Here is a 23,346-nt window from a genome sequence, read left to right as displayed (position 1 = left end):
TGCAGCTGTGGGCGGGGCTGAGCCGGGGCTGTGGGCGGGGCTGAGCCGGGGCTGTGGGCGGGGCTGAGGCGGGGCTGTGGGCGGGGCCGGGGCTGTGGGCGGGGCTGGGCCGGGCTGTGGGCGGGGCTGTGGGCGGGGCTGTGGGCGGGGCTGTGGGCGGGGCTGAGCCGGGGCTGTGGGCGGGGTCGGGGCTGTGGGTGGGGCCGGGGCTGAGCCGGGGCTGTGGGCGGGGGCTGGGCCGGGGCTGTGGGCGGGGCCGGGGCTGTGGGCGGGGGCTGGGCCGGGGCTGTGGGCGGGGCCGGGGCTGAGCCGGGGCTGTGGGCGGGGGCTGGGCCGGGGCTGAGCCAGGGCTGTGGGCGGGGCTGGGCCGGGGCTGTGGGCGGGGCCGGGGCTGTGGGCGGGGCTGTGGGCGGGGTCGGGGCTGTGGGTGGGGCCGGGGCTGTGGGCGGGGCTGGGCCGGGGCTGTGGGCGGGGCGGGGCCGGGGCTGTGGGCGGGGCCGGGGCTGTGGGCGGGGCTGTGGGCGGGGTCGGGGCTGTGGGTGGGGCCGGGGCTGTGGGCGGGGCTGGGCCGGGGCTGTGGGGGGGTCGGGGCTGTGGGGGGCCGGGGCTGTGGGCGGGGCTGGGCCGGGGCTGTGGGCGGGGCTGGGCCGGGGCTGTGGGCGGGGCTGGGCCGGGGCTGTGGGCGGGGGCTGGGCCGGGGCTGTGGGCGGGGCCGGGGCTGTGGGCGGGGCTGTGGGCGGGGTCGGGGCTGTGGGGGGGCCGGGGCTGTGGGCGGGGCTGGGCGGGGCTATGGGCTGGGCCGGGGCTGTGGGCGGGGGCTGGGCCGGGGCTGTGGGCGGGGCTATGGGTGAGGCCGGGGCTGTGGGCGGGGCTGGGCCGGGGCTATGGGCTGGGCCGGGGCTATGGGTGGGCCGGGGCTGTGGGCGGGGCTGGGCCGGGGCTGTGGGCGGGGCTGGGCCGGGGCTGTGGGCGGGGCTGGGCCGGGGCTGTGGGCGGGCGGGGCCGGGGCTGTGGGCGGGGCTGGGCCGGGGCTGTGGGCGGGGCTTGGGTGGGCCGGGGCTGTGGGCGGGGCTGGGCCGGGCTGTGGGCGGGGCTGGGCCGGGGCTGTGGGCGGGGCTGAGCCGGGGCTGTGGGCGGGGCGGGGTCGGGGCTGTGGGTGGGGCGGGGGCCGGGGCTGGGCCGGGGCTATGGGCTGGGCCGGGGCTGTGGGCGGGGCTATGGGTGAGGCCGGGGCTGTGGGCGGGGCTGGGCCGGGCTATGGGCTGGGCCGGGGCTGTGGGCGGGGCTGGGTGGGCGGGGGCTGTGGGCGGGGCTGGGGGGGGGGGCGGGGTGGGCCGGGGCTGTGGGCGGGGCTGGCCGGGGCTGTGGGCGGGGCGGGGTGGGGCTGTGGGTGGGGGGGGGCCGGGGCTGGGCGGGGCTATGGGCTGGGCGGGGCTGTGGCGGGGCTATGGGTGAGGCCGGGGCTGTGGGCGGGGCTGGGCCGGGGCTATGGGCTGTGGCCGGGGCTGTGGGCGGGGCTATGGGTGAGGCCGGGGCTGTGGGCGGGGCTGGGCCGGGGCTGTGGGCGGGGCTGGGCCGGGGCTGTGGGCGGGGCTGGGCCGGGGCTGTGGGCGGGGCGGGGCCGGGGCTGTGGGCGGGGCTGGGCCGGGGCTGTGGGCGGGGCTGGGCTGTGGGCGGGGCTGGGCCGGGGCTGTGGGCGTGGCCGGGGCTGTGGGCGGGGCCGGAGCTGTGGGCGGGGCCGAGGCTGTGGGCGGGGCCGGAGCTGTGGGCGGGGCTGGGCCGGAGCTATGGGTGAGGCCTCTCCTGGGAGTCGGTACGGGTTGGAGGCGATCATGACAGCGGCCGCGGCTGCGGTTGGGCTGGAGAGCAGCCTGAGGGAGGTGAGCAGGGCCGGGCCGGGGTTGTCGGTTGGGGGCTGTGCCCGGGCTCGGGCTGTGATCCCCGGGTGGCAGTAGAGGCTGTGGCCGGCGGTCCGGGCCCTGGGGCCGGGCAGGGACAGAGCAGTGCAGTCAGTGCGTGTCGCCTGGACTCAGTTACTCAGCCTCCAACTAAAGTATAGCAGTTAATAACAGCATTAATATTAATAATAATAATAATAGCCATTGCATCTGCTGTCGCGCCTGATCACGGCCTCGAGACGTCTCAAAAGCGCTTCACGGGATATACTGTAAAGTGTAGTGACTGCACGTTGTGTGGGTGAAGCGCCAGCAGCCAGTTGCCCGCAGCAGCGTCCGAACCGCAAAACACCCGCGGACTGAGAGACCAAATTACCGTTGTGTGTGTGTGTTTTTTTTTAAAAGGGATAGTTTTGTCTGGAGGGATGCGACGAGGCGCCGTTTCGAATCGCGAGGATTGTGCCGTTGTTGTTCGTGCACTGTTACGTGGCCCTTTGCTGGGATCTGGATGTTATGTTTTGTAAACGTTCAGGGTTTCAGTTTCGTTTTCCTCAGTCTGCCGTCTCGGGTCACTGGCTTTGTACGCTCGAAAATAATTCCGATATCCAACAGCTGAACTCGGGCGGCGCATTGCGCCCTTTACTTTCCAGGCAGAGGGCGAAACCTTGGGCAAGTTTCCTTACTCCACACAGAGCCTAATAATAATCCCTCCAAAACCAAAAAACAATAATAAATTGGTCATTTTCAATCCACGACTGTTTGTGGGACATTGCTGTGCGCAATTGGCTGCCGCGTTCGCCCACAAATATACAGTCAATTCACTTTACAGTGTGTTCTGTGAAGCGCTTTGGGACGTCCTCCCGACGTGAAAAGCGCTATATCAAATGCAAGGATTATTATTATTATTATTATTATTATTATTACTTCACCTTCCGTTGAAATTACCTTGAGGATAAACTTTGGCAAACCCTTCCTCATCAGCCACCCACCCCAGGTTCACTTTCCCCTCCCACTCCAGCTCATTTAGTACTCCACAGCTCATGATCTCTCCCACACCAGGTTCGCCAGACGATTTATGATATTAATTGTTTTCTGAAAGCTTGTACGTTAACCGCTCATCTTGATCTGGTCCATAGGAGTGAGCGATTTAATCCCAACAAACCAGTTCTGTCATTTTATTAGATCAACAGCTAGCTCAGAACAGTTTGCGTTGGTCCCTCAATGAAAGACGAAACTTTGCCAACAGCTTGGGCTGAATGTTTTAACTGCTTTCTATTGAAGCTGTTCTTTCATTAAATGGATCAAAAGACTGTTGAGCAAAAAAATAGATTACCATTTCATCCACGTTATGACTGTTTGTGGGACGCTGCTGTGCACAATTGGCTGCCGCGTTTCGCCCACCAAATATACAGTCAATTCGCTTTGCAGTATGTTCTGTGAAGCGCTTTGAGACACCTCGAAGACGTGATAAGGCATTATATCAACTGCAAGTATTTTTTTAATCCCATTTTCCTTTTTTTTCTCATTTGACTTTTCAAACCATGCCATTGTTCAGCGTTTCAAGATGCTACGCCATGTGAAGGGCACTGTTGTTTTTCCATAATCCTTGATCTCTTTACTTTCTATTCATCCCAATTAATGTTGCTTCTTTGGCCATCTGGGGGTAGTGCATTCCACATACTCCATTCAGCCTCTTCCTGGGTTGATGTGAAAATAATCTGTCTGTCAGGTCATTTTGTACCACAATATCGGACATTTTTAATTTCTGCATTTACAGATTCAGAGTTTTGTTTCCTGATTTTGCAAACTTGTTAAAAAAAAGATTGAAATTGAGCGGAGTCTAATTTTCAATTTGTTTTAGCGATTTCCTTATTGCTGTTGATTTATTTGCATTCAATAGTTGCTCGCTCGTGACTGAGCAAAGTGATCATGCTGTAGTTTGGAAAAACTTTACGGGTGCAAAGTACTGCGTACTATCTATGTTTGAAGAACAAACTTTGGATATAACAGAATCTTTTACCTTGAATCGTAATTTATCTAAACTCATTCTCTGAAACTGATCTGGATTTCTTTGTGAGATGGTGTTTGTTTGCAGTGCCAGCTTTGCCCCTGAGCTCTCAGTTTGCAGACTTCCCTCTGTCTCTGCTTTAAGATTTGAAGCTGCAATGTTTGCCTACAAAATGAACTGTTGGTGTAACAAAATAAATAAAATGATCCAATGTAATCAAGCCAAAAGACACAAATAAATCTCCTAAGAAGTATTTGTTATGAAATATTACTGGTTATCAAAACAAACGAAACCAAAATGATAGTAGAGTCTTGGAGCTCAGTGGTTAGAGCACTCGCCTCGCAAGACCTGGGTTTATTTCCCAGCAAGGTGAAACCTTGGGCAAGTTTCCTTATTCCACACGCCTGATAATCATCCCTCAAAAAAAACCAATAACAATTTGGTCACTCAATCCATGTCTGTTTGTGGGACACTGATGTGCGCAATTGGCTGCCGTGTTTCGCCCACAAAATATACAGTCAATTTATTTTATAGTATATTCTGTGAAGCGCTTTGAGATATCTCGAAGATGCGAAAAGCGCTATATCAACTGCAAGGATTATTATTATAATAACAACTTGCATATTTAGTGTCCTTCATGCGAGGCAGTGTCTCAGATAGCTGAAACATAAACAAACACAGTAACTACACTCTACAGTAAATTCTACGAAGTGGTTTGAGTTGTCCTCCTACCGTGAAAGCCGCTATATCAAATGGCAGAATTATTATTAATATGAGAGCATAAGAAATGACCGAAAAAAGACCAAGGACCATCTAGTTCACCTTCTACTTTCCTGTGGGTCGCATGCACATATGTCATGAACTACCCATAATGTTATTTCCTAAAAGAAAACAAAATAATCTGTGTTTGAAAGAACCAACACTTTCCTGCTTCAAATGTCTCTCTAGGTTGAATCTCATGAACACGACTGCAAAATGCTTTACAGGATATACTGCAACATGTGACCCGTATATATGTAGGCTAACATAGCAGACAATTTACACACGACAGTATCCCACAAACAGCCATAAAGTGAATGGCTAATTTTATTGGGTGGGACACCAAGAGAAACTCCCTTTTATTTTTGAATCATATAGAATTACACAGAATGACTTGGACAACATTACAATATGGAAACAGGCTATTTGGCCCAACTCAACAACAAGAACAAATTACATTGTATAATGCATTTCACGTCGGGAGGAATAGTCCTTGCATTTGATATAGCGCCTTATCATGCCTTCGAGACGTCTCAAAGCGCTTCACAGAATATACTGTAAAGTGAATTGACTGTATTTTTTGTGGGCGAAACGTGGCAGCCAATTGTGCACAGCAGTGTCCTACAAACAGTCATGGATTGAGTGACCAAATGTTTTTTTTGGAAGAGATTATTACCAGTGGAAAAGCGTTCCGCCAATCGACTTAACAACCGGGTTCCTACTTACTGCTATGTAAACAGGCATGTGGAGTAAGGAAACTTGCCCAATGTTTCACTTTGCCGGAAATCAAGCCCAGGTCTCTCACTTGCATCAAGGACTCTATTTATATTCTTTATGGCCTTATCCACTTATGCTACTTTTAGAGACTTGTGAATCTGAATCCCTAGATCCCTTTGTTTCTCTTCCCCTCTTAAGTTCCTACCATCCAGGGTGAGGTAAGCTTTATTCCTTGCTCCAAAGTGAATTACTTCACATTTCTCTATAGTGAATAGTGCCGCAGGATCGTTAACATCCACCTGAACAGGCAAAAGGGAGCTCAGTTTAATGTCTGATTCAAAGGGTGGGATCTCCAACAAAACAGAGCTCCCCTAGCTTAGGTTTTGAGCTTGAAGTTGTTGTGTGGAGTCGAACCCACAGTCTCCAAGCCGAGAGCTACCAACTGAGCCAGGCTGACACCTACATTTCCCATGAAGAATTTATCCACGAGGATAGGGCTCAGAACTCTATGCTGGGAGGACCAAATTATTTTTATTAAACAGTTTACATGATCCAGGTTTTTAATAATACAGATGAATGGATACTGTGGGTGCAAACAGATTCATTAATATGAATGTGAGTACAAAACAAGAAAATCTGACACAAAAATTAATGAGCCTCAAGAAAAACTTGATTTTAAGAAAACATTCCCTCTTAAAGAACAGTGGACAAGTAGTGTAGACTCACAGATTTAAGGTTGTGTTTTGGTTCAATGCAGTTTTGCTTAGAGTATGATTGGGCATAGACCCTGAGATTTACAGTATTGCCCCAAAAATCCAAATGTGCTCAAAAAGCATAACTGCTCCATTAGTATGCATCACACCGACATATTTTGAAGTGTGACAATGTGAGAAGCACAATGTCACATTATAAGCACCACATTTGAAGTGGATGCATGTCAATGGCTTAATCTTATGGGGACCCAGAGGAGGAGTAAGCACATTATACTTATTACTTAGTAGGTTAGTGTCTATATTGTAATTCAAAAAAAATTAAGAAAGACACGTGTGAAAAATGGTGTTTGCACAAGCATTACATTGTACAAAGTTGCAAATTAAAATGCAATATTTTTCTTTTGTAGTGTTCGTATGTGTACCCAGCCAGAATCATTAAAGAATTTGAAAGTGTACAAGCAACATACAGAGATCTCATTGTGGATTTTGACTTGTTCTGTAAGTAATGGAGTTACTTTAATACACCTATAGGGAAATCACCAAATCTGCATTTGAATCGGAGTGTCATTTTTTTTTTTAGCTTTTCTGCTATGTGAGGTTGATAAAATGAATATCTTCACATCTTTTGGTTGATTTTTTCTTCTTTTAAGAAGCTGTTTGTTTCCTTTCAGCTTATGGAAATGGAGTTAAGAAGAAGCTGGTTAGATTGAGAGGTACTATTCCTGTGACATGTAAAGGTAAGAATTATTTATAAAAGGCGAGTCCGTAGGTAGGATTGGAAGACCATGATTTTAGCCTTCCCTGGATCATGCTAAAATAGAGGGCAGGGAAATTGCGCAGTGAAAAAGTTAACACTGTGCTGCTCTCATGGCTTCTAGGATTTGAATGACAGTAGCCTAATGACAATGTTTCTGACAGATTCCCTGTGCTGCATAATTGGCAACATCCTGCCATGATAATCTGGATTGAGATTAAGTAAATCAGACAACGGGGGATTATGGTTACAACTCCACATTTTACCACACTGTACTGGCATTGGTTGCCCATTGTGCCAATTTACAACAAGGACAATTTGCATTTATTTAGCGTAGCATAGCACCCTGGAGCGCTAGCTTTATATAAAGCAGTAGAAACAGGAGTTCCTCAAATGGGACATAGTGGTGTTGCCTACAAACTCCAGAATGGTGGGATGTGGGTTCTAACCGCTGATTTATTAGCCAGTGAGTAACTGATCTCAGTTAGGCGATGGGAAGCAAAGCTCAGAATTTACCCAGAAGATGGAGGTGGCAGCCACACACAAATTTACATTTATGTTGTGCTTTCATGTTGATAGAACATCCTAACACTAAGCCTGTTGCAGTGTGATTTAGGTAGAGGGAGCCAGGAACTGTTAGTTTGCTCATCCTACTGTCCACAACTAATGCATGCCTTAGTGTGACTGACAGAGGGGAATATAAAAGAAACCTCAATCTCCTTAAAATTGTGCAAATGTGTTTATGTTTTAGGACGAGTTCGTAAAATCTCAGTGTGCATCTGGTTACATACTTTACATCCTGATATGATGCCAAAGTGCTTTGTATGGTTACTAACGAATAAAGGGATAACTGGAAACTGGGTGGATATCAATGACATGATGACTTCACAGTATCTGAACAACTGGAAAAGTGTAAGGAAGACTAAATTTTTACACTCGAGGCAAATAAATCAATGTTCACACAGCAAATTCTAATACTAAATATTTTTTTCTAGTCAGTCATGAGGAATGTTTAAATTTGGAAAATATGTGAAAGTTGATCTACAGACTAATTGATTCGGTAATGTTTATCTTTCATTAAGTGCAAATATATGAGCAATCTTTCTTTCATGTACATTTTACACCTGAATTGTGTTAATTTAAGCATTTCAGTATAATTGAATGTCAGAATTAGACCACACTATTGGTATGAATTGACGTTTTAGGTTTTAGGTAATACAATTTCCTTTGTTATTTGTGTTTTTTGGAACTCCTAATCCCTTTGCCTTGCACCTCAGCCCACTTCCAATACCTTGTTAAAGAGTTACGTTTTTGACTGTCTTTGTCCAGCAACCTTAAACTCTACCTGCTCTGGCTTGCCCACTGTGTTTATGTAATAACTAAGTATTATGAAACTGTTATCTTACATAAAAGGAACTGTAGCAAGTGCACAATGTTATCAACTGCTATGTGTTTGATCTTTTATGCTTCCTTTAGTCAACATCACATCTAGTGGGACTTCTGGAAGATATAAGAATATCATTTGGAGAGAGAGTACCTCCGCCAATGCAATTTGCTGCTAGCCAAAAGCAGATTACTATTCCACAAGGTAAAGTGTGACTTGCCTGTCAGTATTTTATACCCTGTACAGAATTGTTGTTGCTATTTTTTTTCTCACCTATTCAATTGTCGTGTTTTCATGAGGGTAACGGCCCATATTAAATTTCCCTCCACTGAGCACTTTCTGTGCCCAAGAAGAAATGTGACTAACTGCAAATTAAAGCGGCGACCTGATGGTCCAGGCAGATGGATATTTTCTTTAGCCCCAGTAGATCAACATCTATCACTTGGAAACTTGCTGACGGGTAGTTCTTGGGGTTTAATCGGTTTTCCCAAATGGCCATTTTTCACATGTAAATAATTCAGACATGAGAGTCGTCATAGCTGAGTCTGATTTTACCCTCCCCAGATGTTGGCACAAGAGCATTTTTCCTGGAGTGGTTACTAGGTAGCAAGGAACAGTGAAAACTCTTAATCCTGTCTTATATCCCACTATGGAGCCTGTTACATAAACTGCTACCCAGCTGCTATCCTGGTTTAGATTGGCCAACTCAACACAGACTAGGGATTGGATCTTGGACCTTCCTGGTGTATAAAACTTTGTATTGTACAGTACCATGCATTAAACCTAATCTACCCATATGTAATACCTTCAAAATAAATACAAAATAATTTGGTCACTTCATCCACAACTGTTTGTGGAACACTGCTGTGCGCAATTGGCTGCCGCGTTTCGCCCACAAAATATACGGTCAATTCACTTTACAGTATATTCTGTGAAGCGCTTTGAGATGTCTCGAAGTCGTGATAAGGCGTTATATCAAATGCAAGGATTATTATTATTTTATAATTATCTGAAAATATACGACAGTATTTGCATCATTTGTAATGTTTTGCATTAGGTGTATTTTTAAACTGGTTTTGGAAGAAATATTTGTTTCATTAAAAAGTAATTGCAATTGTATGAATGAAAAATGGTAAACATTTGTGTGTTACAGCCTTTAGTAATTACGAGCAACAAAGTGACGATTCTTTTCCTGCTGGATGGACCAGTAATTATGCAGAAGCAAGGTGAATTTGTAAAATGTTATTTGAATTTTGTTTGTGTGAATTTGAGTAGATAAAGATGAAACGCATCAGTGCTGGGGAAAAAAACATCTTTCCAGTTCAACCATCAATTGTTGACATTAACCTTTTCATGTCAGATATAGCTGCTTAGATGTAAACCGAGGTTCACTTTGTCTTTACTCAGCAAGGTGCCTGAGCTTCAACTTCAGAAGAACACCAACTGCTGCACAAGTGTGACATTTTCCGTTTGACTCACTGGATACCATCTCTCCTTGGAGCATGTCTGAATAAAATTGCTAGTTAGTGCCATTATTAGGCCAATGTTATCCCGTTGGCATCTCTCTGGGACTGAGATTGTCTATTTTGCTTTTACATCGATTCTAATATAGCCATCAGTCACCCCATCAGTCTTCAACTCAGGTTGCAGCAATGAAAGGGTAGCGTACCAACTCACTGTTAGCCCAACACACATTCTGGGGTCCCTGAGTTCTTGCCAACATGCATCTAACATTTGAGGAATGTCCCTGCAGGTAGGGAGTACTCATTCGATTCTAGGCACAGGGAAATTTATATGTGTAGGTGGAACTCAGTCTGGTTTGGATGCTCTTAAACATGGGGATTGTTTTCTGTGTGTGTCAGAGAGACACCGGCTGACAAAAACTAAATCAGTGTATAACATCTTAGTTGATCTTTTACTGCAGAACTTTCTATCTTCTTTATAATATAACGTTTTACATGATTTTTGGATTTTTTTTTCTTTTTTTTACCAAAATCTTAATTTTGCTATTTCAGAATCAGCTACAGAAATGCAGGTGATTCTACTTGTAAGTTGTTATAAAACTTAATATTTCATCATAAATTTTGAATGAAAATACTAACAGAATATGTGTCTCTTTCTCTTTGCCGTTGCAGGCAGTTACTTAGCAGATCTACTTTACTTGGAACTGGTACAAGAAACAATGGTATCTATTATGGTTTTTTAATGAATCTTGTATTTCAGTCATCAAAGCAAAATACTGTTAGCAATTAAAAACAGACTATAAATAGTTGTAAGGAGTAAGTAAACTTGTGAAAGTTAGAAAACAATGTCCTTATGAAAAATTTAAAAAATGTAAGTTGCAAGACTGACTTGGGTAGCATGTGAAATGCCACATCCCAATAACTCTGTGTGAAAAAATTGTGCCTAACATCTCCTTTTGCTCTTCATGGAATTCTTGATTTATTTCATTATGGTGCTATTTTATGTTTTCAGAGAGACATGTTTCAGGAGAAACACCCTTGCCCACTGGACAGCATGCTGCACGCAAAACTAAAAAAAAATCTTACATAACTGAACTGATGTCTTTGGACCTTTCCTTTTCAGAAGTTCCTGTCCTGTTTCCTCTCCAACAGGCTGGTCCAAAAGGTACATAATAATGCATAAAACTCACTGCTCATTAACAGAGAACTTAATGCCAATTTGTTAGGTCTGAGTTCAGCCAGTGACTTATTCTCAGGTGGAATACATGCCAAGGGTTGCAGGTTTATGCTGAGTTATCTAATCTCACACAAGGCAGCAGTTGGAGGAGGTAGGGGCTGCAATTGGCGTCAGTGTCTTTGGGTTAGCCTATCAATCCCCCCATCCTCAGTTGAACCCACTGAACCTGTCCCCCTTTGCTCAGGGAACAATGGGCTGCTTCATGTCCTTCATGCCCTATCTGCCCCACCATTGCCAGATGAAACTTTCAGCCATTCTGCCCTATAGAACTCCATCTCAAAGTGCCTTTGATTTGTCCCCTTCCTCCCCACGTTCAAAACCTGCCTCAAGACTCTTTGACCTTGTTATCAGTCATCTTTCCCTTCCCCACCCTTTTCAGTTCCCACTCCACCTGGCTTGGGTGCCCAGCCAGCACAATGAAGCACTTTGAGATGTCCTCCTGAAATTAAATTGTACATGTAAATTGTATATTTACATCTTGGACCACCACTTCATCTCCCTTAACACCTTTGTACCCCTTCCCCCTGCTTAACCCACTTCTATCATCTAACGCCCTTGGAAAAAATCTCCCCCCACTCCCTTTCCACTGTCCTGGCGTCATCCGAATTCCTGTCCCTCTGGCCCTCCTCTCACAATGACCTACCCTCCTCGATTTCCCTTCTTCACAACTCCCTCTCCTCCATCCTTGACTCCCTTGCCCCCCTCAACTCCTGAACTGCCTCATATTCCTGTAAATCCCCCAAAGCACAAGTGCGTGCCGCTGAATGCACCTAGAGCAAATCAAACCTAACGGTCCATCGGCAGATCTGGCTTGACCACATCAAGATTTATCACTCCGCCCTCACCTCTGCCAAATCATCCTTTTACTCCAAGATAATCTTGGAGGCCAAGGATAATCCCAGGCTCCTCTTCTCCACTACTAACCGCCTCCTCGGTCCCCTTTCCCGCTCCTTGTCCATCCTCCCCTCCAATTCCAACTGCGAGGAGATGTTAGATTTCCTCGAATTCAAAATTGAGGGGATTCAATTGGCTACCTCTCCTCTGTCCACCGCTACCCCCTCGCCACCTCCCCCTCATGCCCCGGCCCCTACCCATCCCTACCAATACCTTTGTCCCTGTCTCTCCTCGTCTGTCACCTCCATCATCTCAAAAATGAAGCCCACCACCTGCTCCCTCGACCCTATCCCCACCCCTCCTCATCTCCCAGCTCCAACTCCTGGTCCATCTCTTAACCGATATTTCCTTATCCACTGGCACTGTTCCAACTCTCCTAAAGACAGCTGTCATCACCCCGATCCTCAAAAAAACTCCCTGGACCCATCCCTACTCTCCAGCTAGTGCCCCATTTCCAACCTCCCATTCCTTTCCAAAGCCATGGAACGAGTTGTCGCGTCACAGCTTCGCTCTTTCCTCTCCCGCCATTCCCTCTCTAAACTTCTCCAATCGGGTTTCCGATTCCAGGACCCCTGCTGTCCCCACTGACTGCCTGTCGGACATCAAGTCCTAGATGAGAGCTAACTTCCTACAGTTGAATGTTAACAAGAGCGAGGCCCTCCTGCTTGACTCCCATCAGCGCCTCCATACCTCGGGCACTGACAGCATCTCCCCCCATGGATGTACTCTACATCTCACGGAGCCAATATGAAACCTCGGCGTCCTGTTCGACCCTCAATTCTCCTTCATACCCCACATCCGTGCCATGACCTGCTCCGCCTTTCCCCACCGCTCAGCTCAACAACTGTTTCACACCGCAGGCCGCCGAGATCCTCATACACGCATTCATAAAATTCAGGCTCGACTATGCAAACTTCCTGCTTGTCGGCCTCCCCAACTCCTCCCTCCACAGACTGCAGATCATCCAGAACTCTGCAGCCCGTGTCCTCTCCCGCACCAGGCTTTTCACCCCCACCTTCGCCCGACTCCACTAGTTTCCCATCACACAGAGGAGTTCAAGATCCTCATCCTGACCTGCTTCACATCCCATGCCTCGCCCGCCCTGCCATTGGCAGACGGGCCATCAGCCACTCTGCCCCCACCCTCTGGAACTCCATCCCGCAGTCCCTCTGCCTCGTCTCCTGCCTTGTCTCCTTCAAGACCCATCTCAAGACCTTCCTTTTTGACTGTGCCTTCGATCACCCTCCTTTCCCCCACCCTGCCTTCCACCCTCCCCTATTGCGACCTCCAGCTCGGGTCTGAAACACTGATTTGTCCAGGGCCTTGGGACGTACTTCCGACATAAAAGGCACTATACACATGTCATTTTGTTTGTTTGTATGTTATTGTTTTAGTGAAGAAAAAAAGCCTGGTGCTTGCTTCTGATTGCTATTCAGATCTCTGCTTGAAGGTGTGTGGCTGAGTACTGGATTAGGGGTCAATATAATTAACCTATAAAAAGGATTATGGAAAGTGAGACTTGAACCTGCCTTTTGCTTCTCATTATGCAATGTACCAATGCATTGTGCCGTAGGGCTGGCGTAAACTATTATTTCTCGTCAACAAATATAAAATTGATATGTACAGGCATTTGTAAACTTGCTCTTACAATCTTATTTTTTTTAATCATGTGCAGTGGAAATTAAAATGGATCCTGTAGAACAAACTACAGATCTCTTGGGAAACTTGAATCTTGATGCAATACTTAATGCATATAACATGAAAACATCTCTAAATAAACCAGGTAACAATTGTGCAATGCAACGTTTAGTTTGGAATGTGTCCAGTTTTGAACACCATGTCACATTCTTGATAAACTGCTGATAACTCGACCCTGGCTTAACTTGTCACTACTACTTAAGTCATCATGCCGTCAATATCCAGCCGCATTTATTTATGTATTTATACGTATGCCTCATTCGCCACTCTGGTTAACTTGTCACTGAGCCCTTTTCCCTTGGAGTGATGAGTTATCAGGAGTTTACTTGTGTTACAAAACATGTCGAAAAGAGCAATAAGACTTATCCTAAGGGTAAGGGGGATGAGAAGGGAGGAATGATTAGAGGAACTGTGGTTTTAACACTTGAAATAAAGGTGGTAAGGTAAAGCCAAATTGGAAGTAACCCAATGAATGAATCTCAAGTGCCATAAATAGGAACTAGTGGAATTCAGAATAAATATCTGGGGGAAAAAATTGTTATTCAAAAGAAAGAGAATGTTTGGCAAGTTTAACAAGCAAGATAATAAAAATTATAACATTGGGGTTGTTCAGAGTAAGATTGAGTACCATAAGTTTTAATATATAGGAGGATGAGCATTGGTGGGGTGAATAACTTTTTTGTGTCCCCCGCTTATCATTTTTCTTGTGACTTTATGACTTACTGAGATGGAAATATTCCTTTTATGAGTCTCTGGAGTGAAACATTTCCTTTCCTCCTCATTCTTCCCGAGAATTAATTATTTAGTTTAATTTTTTTACAATGGTTGTACCCAAAGAATACTCTATGCCGCTGTTACTCTGTTGCTCTCAATTAACGTTTGAGTGCAGCTAAAACTAGAATTTAAACTTAACTTGGCTGATATGCTCAAGGGGGTCTGTCTTTACGAATGGGACTTAAGTTCCCTAGTCTGTCTTTAAGAATGAATTCAAAGAACGCTGCTTCATAATATACTTTTCTGAAATACATCGAATCTGTAAAAAAAAATTGCATTTCCCCCCTCCCTGTTCCTCCATTTAAAACAAATTGCTGGAACTATCCTCCCCCTCACCGATACTCACCCACACAAAACTCCATACTCCCATCACACCAGTCCTTGCCAGGCTGCCCTGGCTCACAATTACTGAACGGATCAAGGACCTCTCACTCGTTTTCAAATCCCTTCATGCCCTCACTCCTCCCTACCTATCCGATTTGCTTACTCCACACTCTCCGCTCCATCATCTGTGGCCGTGCCTTCAGCCACCACGCCCCGAAACTCAGGAACTCTCTCCCTTAATCCCTCCGCCTTACCCCCTCCCTCCCCACTTTCAAATCCAGCCTAAAGACATTCCTTTTAGATCGTGCATACGGTCACCTCCCCATCCCTCTCCCCCTGGCTCAGGGTCACACTCGGCCACTGTGAAGTGCTCCGGAAAGCTACCCCGTGTGAAGGGCCCCATATAAATGCAAGTTGTTGTTATTGTTAGAACAGTTACACACATTTCCATTATGAACCTACTTGTATAATAATGTGGTGCCAACGTCTAAGAATTCAAATGACTTGCCCTCTTTCTTGAAGATGGAGCACGGGCCATGTTTTCGTCTGATCAGATTGGATCAGGAGGTGGAGAACACATCAAAAACTTGTGGAACACACAAATGTTAAATTCGAGTAAGAATAACCGAAAAGTCCAGGTGCTTAAAATTCCAGCTGGCTTTTCAGCACACAGGATAAAGGACAAGGTTACCATACATTTCCAAAGAAGTAAAAATGGTGGTGGGGAAATAGTCCATCTTCAGTATCCAACCAGAATTCCAGGACGTGCTGTTATTACATTTGTGGATGCCCAAGGTACACTGTGCTTCAAGCTTTTGGTTTTAACTAATAATTTGACAATTTAACTTTAATATGATGTGATTTATGTTAACTTGACTTAACTTCAGAGTATTAGTCTGATTTTAGTTTGTTTGATATTTTAAGCATTTTGCCTTTGTATTCTTCATCTACAATGTACCCAATGCTACACTTTAGTTTTCATGTACAGTAACCTTGCATCTTACCATCTTACTTATATATGGACAAGTTGGACAGAAATCTTAAGAATTATTTTGCTTATTGTGAAAATTGTCTTCATCTTTGTTTACTGTGTGTGTGTGTGTGTGTATAAAACGTGTGAAGCTTTGTATGACTGGTAATGCTGTTCATTGCTTCAGTTGCAGAAAGAGTTGTCCAACAAGAATGGCATACAATTACCATTGATGGTAAGGATGTCTGTATGCAGCTGAAGCCGTATAATGCAAGGGATGATATTACTGATTTGGCTGGAGGTGCTAATGCGGTTTTAGTGCGTAGTGAGGATACTCTGTGGACACACAACCCTCCTGTAAGTTGTTTTAAATGCTGAGAATTCAGTCCTGTGAAGTATGTTTTTCTTAGATTGATTAGAAAGGCTTTTTTAAAACAACGTATTATGACTTTTGTTTTTAATTCACAGATGAGTTTGCTGTCAACACCTGCTGGTGTGTCACAAGATAAATCCAGCCTCTTCCAGAGTCTTGTGAACCTTGAAGACCAGAATTTCAATGTTGAAGATGTGATTGAAGCTGTAAAATCTAGTTTAGATTATGACTCGGCGCTACGATTTCTTTCTCATGAGTGCCCCATTTGCAGTGACAATGTTTCTTTTAACAAGGTAAAGTTTGCAGGATAATGTCACAGTAAATAATGTCTTTTTGTTAGCTTTTTAGAGCTTTTAATCTACTTACTTACGTGTATCTTCTTTTTTCGAAGGTGAAACCCTTAAGATAATTTTTTTCCGCCCATTTTATTACCATTGTGTGAATAGTAATGGTAGAGTGAGCAGCTTGCTCTCAGCTGAGAATGCTGGATATAAAGAGTTGAAAACTTTTACAGGACTCTCACCTTGGGCACACAATTTATGACAAATTTAGTAGCGTGTTTTAAACCTGTATAATGACACTGACATATTGGTTTGGGAGGGGCTAATTCTCAGTAATAGTGTTTAAAATAGTTTGCTTTTTGTTATACGTCCCTGTTATGTTTTTTTGGATGCTTCTGGGGTAAACTGACGGAGAGTAGGAATTCATACAATATTTACTCATTAAAAATGTATACAATGTCATAAGTGCAGAGAGAATTAATCTTCAGCTGTCTTTTGTATTGTGTATACAGTGCATACAGTGGAACCCCGTTAAAACTTGGTAGTTGGGATGGCCATAAATTTCCAACCACCAACAACAACTTGAACTTGTATAGCTTCCTTCACGCAGGGTGGCGTCTCAGAGTCCTTAACATTGGCGGATCCTGACTCCGAACCAAGGGTTGGGGGAGGTAACCGTAAGCACGGTCAAAAAAGTTTTCAAGCGGGACTTGAAAAAGGGGAGAGTGGGGGCATGGTGGAGGGATTAAAGGAGAGGGTTCCAGAGTTTTGGGGCGTAGTGGCTGAATGTGCAATCTCCAATGGTGGTGCCAGTCGAGCGGAGGTGGATTGGGGAGTGAGGAAGTCGGAGAGGTAGGAAGGTGCCAGAGAGTGAAGGGATATAACCAGTGCTGTAACAGAATGTGATTCTGGTTAATGATTCTGCATTCACTGTTTACGTACGCAGAAAGTCAGCCCATTCCGTCGGCAGTCCAAAACACTGGCCAACACGTGGCAAGCCAAAATGACTGACGTCTGGGTCGACATCAGCAGTAACCTGTTGACCCTGTATTTCGCCCTTTTTTGTTAACAGGAGAGAAGCTAAAAGGGCAGAGTTCGAAGGTGTGCAAAGAGCACAGGAGGTGGTATCAGCAGCAACCTGATTGCTCAGAAGTCAGCTATTTGGCTTCCCGAACTCTGACATGGGCTTTGAAACTGCAATACAGCCAGTGTGTGCAATTTTTTCAGTAAATAAATGTCAGGCCACACTCCAAGCGAGCTTTAATGGGGTTGAACTGTATTATGTAATTGTAACGTCTGTATCACTATTGATCAATTTTGTGAGGGCTTATTAAAATGTTAGTGTATGGGAGTTTTCTTAGGATTATTTTCTTCTATTTAACTTTAGTGTTTGCTTTAATGAGTTAAGTGATGTGTGTGTTAAATTTGTGTGTTTTTATGTTTTATAGATTGTCATGATGACCCACTGTTCCTGTTCCTTCTGTGAAGCCTGTTTTAAGAACTACTTTTCATCAACCATAAAGGAGAAAAGTATTCTGAATTTGGTTTGCCCGATGTGCAGTGCACCAGACCTGAACAATCGAGAGCTCCACGAAGATATCACAGAGTATTTTAATTTGCTGGATACTCAGGTTAGAGTCTTAGAATCTGGAAAAAAAATGCTGGAGACTTGTCGTGAAGTTGGCAATCTAGGTTTTAGTTGAGAGAAACTACTTGGATAAGCAACTTCTGATAAAATGTTAGAACCTGTAACTTTCATTGTTTATTTTTTCTACACAACAGATTCGGTATTATCTTGATTATGAAATTCATGAGCTATTCCAGAGAAAGCTTCGAGACAGAACTCTGATGGAAATGCCAAACTTCAGATGGTGTGCAAACGTAAGGCTGGATTTGAGTTTCTTCCAATTTAAAAAGCTAGGATGTTGATCTGCTCTGTAACGTTTCCAAAATACAGGCTTTGCTTTTGTTCTTTTAATTTTCAAACTTAGATTCTTGTTTTCTTTCTTTCCCTCGCCCCTCGTTCCCTTCCTTTTCCTCCACTCTCCTCTCATGAAGGCATTGACCTCATGCTGGAGTATGGATCCATCTGCTTCTGACTGGTTACTGTTTTTTTTAAAATAATTGGGTCACTCAATCCACAAATGTTTGTGTGAAACTGCTTGCACAGTTGACCAACAAATACACAGTCAATCCACTTTACAATATATTCTGTGAAAGGCTTTGAGATCACTCATTCTGTTAATGACGTTTTTATGATTCTGCATGTCTCTGAAGAGGATGCTTTAGAAATATGGAAATAAATTCAAAATGGCAGAAATTATGAGCAAGAATGGATCCCTCCTTCATTTGGATAGGTTTTTAGAGCACTTAGCTCACACTTGCAGTTTTATTGGATGTTAAATATTGGTCAAATTTATTTATCGAGTTGATTAAACCTATAGATGGTAACTATAAATGTTGATTTTAATAGGCATTCAAAATGAGATGGGTACAGCTTGGCATATCCGAGCAATGTTTATTGAAGACACTTGTGGAATTATGTAATAATATAACAATCCTTGCATATGATAAAGCGCCTTATCCCGTCTTTGAGACGTCTCAAAGTTATCCCATATGATGTTGGATTTCAGTGTAGAGAGACATTTTAGTCAAATTATTGAGTGTACTTGTGACTCATACTGAACCAGTTTATCGAAACATTTATAACAGTTTTACCAAGAAAGAGGCCTCTAACCTAAATATGTTAAATATGGCATTGTTTCTCAGTGTTCCTTTGGGCTGCTTCATGAATTAGATCAATTGAGAATGGACTGCCCTTCTTGTAAAAAGAGCACGTGTTTCCAGTGCAAGAGTCCGGTGAGTACGCTCCTGAAGTAAATGGTTGTGTGTGCAGTTGTTGTGTTGATAGAACTCCGCTGTCTAAAACCATACTTATTTCTTCAGTGGGAGCCACAGCACGAAGGCATCAGTTGTGAAAGCTTTAAGAAGTGGAAACAGCAGAACAACCCTGAGTATCAGGCAACCCAACTGGATACCTATCTCACTAAAAACGGAATAGGTAACTCGTCATTCTTACGACTGCTGATTATTTTTTTTAAAACAAATCTTATTGTAGCTCCTTGACTGGTAAAAAAAGGAGCGCGATACTGCCTCGCTGATTGCTCACTCCCGGTCTCTGCGTGTGCATTTTAGCTGCCGCCCCGACCCGAACCGCTTCCCCTGAATACGTTCCTGCTCCCACCCCCTACATTCCGCTACTCCCACTCTGTCCTTCCCTCCATCGCCCTCCTCGCCTTCTCTCTCTCCTGGTCCCTACCGTTACCTCCCTTTGCTCCAGCCTGGGCATCCTCCGCCAGGCCCATTGTGGCTCCTGGCGTTGGTTGTCCCAGACCAGCTGCCCCAACTGTTCCATTGCTCACTCTCCGCACAAAATGCCTCCGAAAGGCAAACACCACTTCCCCCTCCCTCATCCATACCCTCCCTAACACTGCCTGTTGCTCAAACTCCATGGTCACGTCTCCCCCATGATCTCAAATCCTCTCTATATCACTCTTCCCATCACCGACACCTACCAGCAAATCTATTTCCCGACGTGAAAGGCGCTCTATAAATGGAATCTTGTTGTTGTTATTGTTGTTATCCGCATTTCCTCCAAAATGTCCGCTCCCTCTCCAATAAAGCCCTTACTATCCATGACCTCTTCCTGGATGAGCACATTGATATTCTTGGTCTTACCAAGATATCTCCCCAGGTGATCCCATCCTACTCGTTGAAGCCTCCCCTCCTGGCCATACCTTTCACCACCCCCACCCCAACCAACATGACGGTGGATTGGCCCTCATCTCCCAAGCTTCCCTTGGTCTATGACCCTATTCCTCTGGCTGTTTCTTCTCCTTTGAGCACTTAACCCTCTACCATCCCTCCTCTCTCTCCCTCAAAATCCTTTGTTACCACCCCCAAACCTCTTGGCTCCTTCCTCATCGATATCTCCTCTCTCCTTTCATTCCCTCCTCTCCTCCCTAAACCTCACCCTCCACATCGACTCGCCGACCCACAACCGTGGCCACTCCCTCGACCTCATCATCACACACGGCCTTGACATTTCCGACCTGTCAATCACGTACAAGGCCATCTCCGACCATTTCCTCATCTCCCTCTCCTCCCCTCTTCCAAACCCGCCAACATTTTTTTCTGCCCCTGGAAAAAGCTTCCCCCTGAGTCCCTCATAAATACTGTCTCTTCCTCGGACCTCCTCTCCCTCTGGCCCTCCACCCACAGTGATCCTAATGCAGCCGTCAAGCTGCTAAATAACCGTCTCTCCACAGCCTTCAATTCCTGGTTCCACTGAAATCCAGGGTTGTTTCTAAACCCACCCGCTCTCCCTAGTACAACAGTCATCTCTGCTCACTCAAAACCAAACCCGATGCTCGAGCGCGAATGGCAGAAATCCAGCCTCGTGATTCACCACCAGCTGTGGCTCGAGCACCTCCACACCTCCCGCCTCTCCCTTTCACAGGACAAAACTGACTTTTACTCCAAAGTCATCCTGGAGGCAAACAACAATCCAAAGACGCTGTTGTCCACCGTACATCACCTCCACCGTGCACCCCCTCAAGACCCCTCGATCCTCACGTCAAACACCAAGTGTGAAGAGGTCCTAGACTTCTTTGCCTCAAAAATGTAAAACATCCGCTTGGCTGCATTGTACCCCACCCCCCCCCCCCCCACCATGTCCCCTTCCACCCCACCCAGACCATCCTTACCACCTTCTCCCTCCACCACGGCTCCTGCCACTGCCCACTCCTTACACTCCTTTGCCCCCATTTCTCCCTCCTCCCTCGCAACCGCAGCTACCCGGATGAAGTTCACCACCTGCTGCCTCGACCCCCTCCTCACCCAGCTGCTGGTCACTCAACTCCCCTTTTTCTCCCCTCTGCTGGCCAACACGGTCAACCAGTCCCTCTCCTCAGGCTCTGTTCCACTTCCCCTGAAACCGCTGTTATCACATCCCTCCTCAAAAAACCCTCCCTTGATCCCTCTAATCTCACACACTACCATCCCATCTCCAACCTACCCTTCCTTTCCAAATTCCTGGAATGCATTGTTGCAGGTCAGCTTCAGTCACACCTCTCCCTCCTCGAACCCCTGCAGTCCGGTTTTCGCCCTGCCCACAGCACAGAGACAGCTCTTGTCAAAGTCACAAACGACATTCTCTCTATCTGTCACCAGGTCTCCCACTGCCTCTTCATCCTCCTGGATCGCTCTGCCGCATTTGATACGGTAGATAGTGGAGGTGACCGTAGGCATAGTCAAAGAAAAAGGTCTTTAGATGCGATACATAATGGCAAGGAGAGGGCAAAGCATTGCAACCAGTGGTGGGGTGAAGAGGACGAGGGACATGTAAGAGCCAGATAAATATATAAAGATGAATCCTTGCAAATAGTGAAGTTCTTAATGACATTGAAGATCAAAGAGGTCTAGGAGTTAAGAGACATAAATATTTAAAGTTCTTTCTTTACATTTAGATTGTCCTAAATGCAAAGCTCAGTTTGATTTGTCCAAAGGAGGCTGCATTCATTTTTGTTGCTCCGTGTGTCATTATCAGTTCTGCGGTGGCTGTAAAAGACCCTTTAAATTAGGACTAGTAAGTTCTTTGCTTTCTATGATTTTTGTGATTAAATCTGTTGATGTACTATCATTAACATGTTTGTTGTATGGTTCTGCAGAGGTTTGTTTATATACAGCATGTATTTTTAGTGTGCACTCCGTTCTCATTACAATGCTGCCCAGCCCAACACCATGATGGAAATTTACTGGTGGCCACAAACCTGAAAATGGCTTATAGCCTGGGCCACTAGAAAAGTGTGGCTGCACGTTTTCCGCATTTTCACTATAAACCAACCGTAAATGTAGTTTCTGGCCCGGGGGCCATTCGTGCTGTTTACCTGACGTCACTGTGGGTGGATCAGCTCCGGACACACATGCGCAGTGCGGAGCAAGTGGCAAATCAGCTACACTGGGAGGCCCCGCTGTTGTGACTGTCTGCGTGTGTCTTCATGTACGTGTGTCTATGTCTCTTCTATCTGTGTGTGTGTTTATGAGTGTCTCTGTGTCAACGTGTGACTCTGTATGTGTGTGTGTGTGTGTGTATGTCTCTTTGTGTCTATGACTGAGTGTGTGTGTCTCTCTGGTCTCTGAGTGTGTGTGTGTCTCTCTCTGGTCTCTGAGTGTGTGTGTCTCTCTGGTCTCTGAGTGTGTGTGTGTCTCTCTGGTCTCTGAGTGTGTGTGTGTCTCTCTCTGGTCTCTGAGTGTGTGTGTGTCTCTCTCTGGTCTCTGAGTGTGTGTGTGTCTCTCTCTGGTCTCTGAGTGTGTGTGTGTCTCTCTCTGGTCTCTGAGTGTATGTGTCTCTCTGGTCTCTGAGTGTGTGTGTCTCTCTCTCTGGTCTCTGAGTGTGTGTGTGTCTCTCTGTGTCTCTGAGTGTGTGTGCCTCTCTCTATATATGTATGTCTCTGAGTGTGTGTCTCTCTCTCTCTCTGCGTCTCTGAGTGTGTGTTTGTCTCCCTCTCTCTGGATCTCTGAGTGTGTGTGTGTGTGTGTCTCTCTCTCTGGGACCCTGAGTGTGTGTGTCTCTCTCTCTCCGTGTCTCTGAGTGTGTGTGTTTCTCTCTCTCTGGGTCTCTGTCCGTGTGCAGTGCCAGCCCTGAGAGGCAGGAGGTGATGAGCTCCAGTAGCCTCGCTGATGTCCAACCCCGTCTCCCCACCCACCCCGAAAAAAAATGGCCATCCAGTTTTTGTTAAAGAAGCAATTAATTTTTTTTTGCAAAAATCTAATGTATTATTTATCAATAAAGTGAAAAAATGTAGTAGTAAAATGTACCTCAATAGCACCAAATAACCCCCACAGTTCTCAAAACCCCCAAATCTAACAAGACCTGCTGCAATTTCCTGCAAGATTCATAAAGCGCTCCACAAATTTTTTGCAAAAATGTCCACATTTTTCTATTGGCCCAGTTTATAGCTATTATAACTTATAGCCACCCAGGCTTACCTAATCATAGAATCATAGAATTATACAGCACAGAATGAGGCCATTCGGCCTA

The 23,346-nt window shown here is 46.0% G+C and overlaps 1 protein-coding gene across 6 annotated transcripts in view; it reads left to right on the top strand.

Annotated features, from left to right (window-relative positions):
• Nucleotides 1-1,760: 1,760 nt before the first annotated feature.
• si:dkey-181m9.8 overlaps nt 1,761-23,346 on the top strand; it is a 28,374-nt gene continuing 6,788 nt past the window's right edge. Inside the window, exons 1-18 of one of the 6 annotated variants that reach the window (XR_006084842.1) lie at nt 1,761-1,880; nt 6,500-6,590; nt 6,764-6,829; nt 7,598-7,758; nt 8,323-8,434; nt 9,384-9,456; nt 10,366-10,415; nt 10,706-10,858; nt 13,500-13,607; nt 15,143-15,415; nt 15,778-15,947; nt 16,059-16,256; nt 17,693-17,875; nt 18,027-18,125; nt 19,014-19,103; nt 19,191-19,305; nt 21,477-21,647; nt 21,773-21,832. Coding sequence is in view for 4 of the 6 variants with exons in the window: in XM_042331942.1 (XP_042187876.1) it covers nt 1,788-1,880; nt 6,500-6,590; nt 6,764-6,829; nt 7,598-7,758; nt 8,323-8,434; nt 9,384-9,456; nt 10,366-10,415; nt 10,706-10,858; nt 13,500-13,607; nt 15,143-15,415; nt 15,778-15,947; nt 16,059-16,256; nt 17,693-17,875; nt 18,027-18,125; nt 19,014-19,103; nt 19,191-19,305; nt 21,773-21,891 (2,154 nt within the window). In the remaining 2 variants the exon portion in view is untranslated. Of the gene's footprint in view, nt 1,881-6,499; nt 6,591-6,763; nt 6,830-7,597; nt 7,759-8,322; nt 8,435-9,383; nt 9,457-10,365; nt 10,416-10,705; nt 10,859-13,499; nt 13,608-15,142; nt 15,416-15,777; nt 15,948-16,058; nt 16,257-17,692; nt 17,876-18,026; nt 18,126-19,013; nt 19,104-19,190; nt 19,306-21,476; nt 21,751-21,772; nt 21,892-23,346 lie in introns of those variants that run through there. The other 5 variants (XR_006084843.1, XM_007896779.2, XM_042331942.1 and 2 more) reach the window with 5 other exon arrangements.

The sequence above is a fragment of the Callorhinchus milii genome, unplaced genomic scaffold (genome assembly GCF_018977255.1).
Source record: "Callorhinchus milii isolate IMCB2004 unplaced genomic scaffold, IMCB_Cmil_1.0 Scaffold2, whole genome shotgun sequence".
Classification (NCBI taxonomy): Eukaryota; Metazoa; Chordata; class Chondrichthyes; order Chimaeriformes; family Callorhinchidae; genus Callorhinchus; species Callorhinchus milii.
The sequence above is the reverse complement of the archived record's forward strand: the minus strand, read 5'-3'. Positions and strand labels throughout refer to the sequence as shown.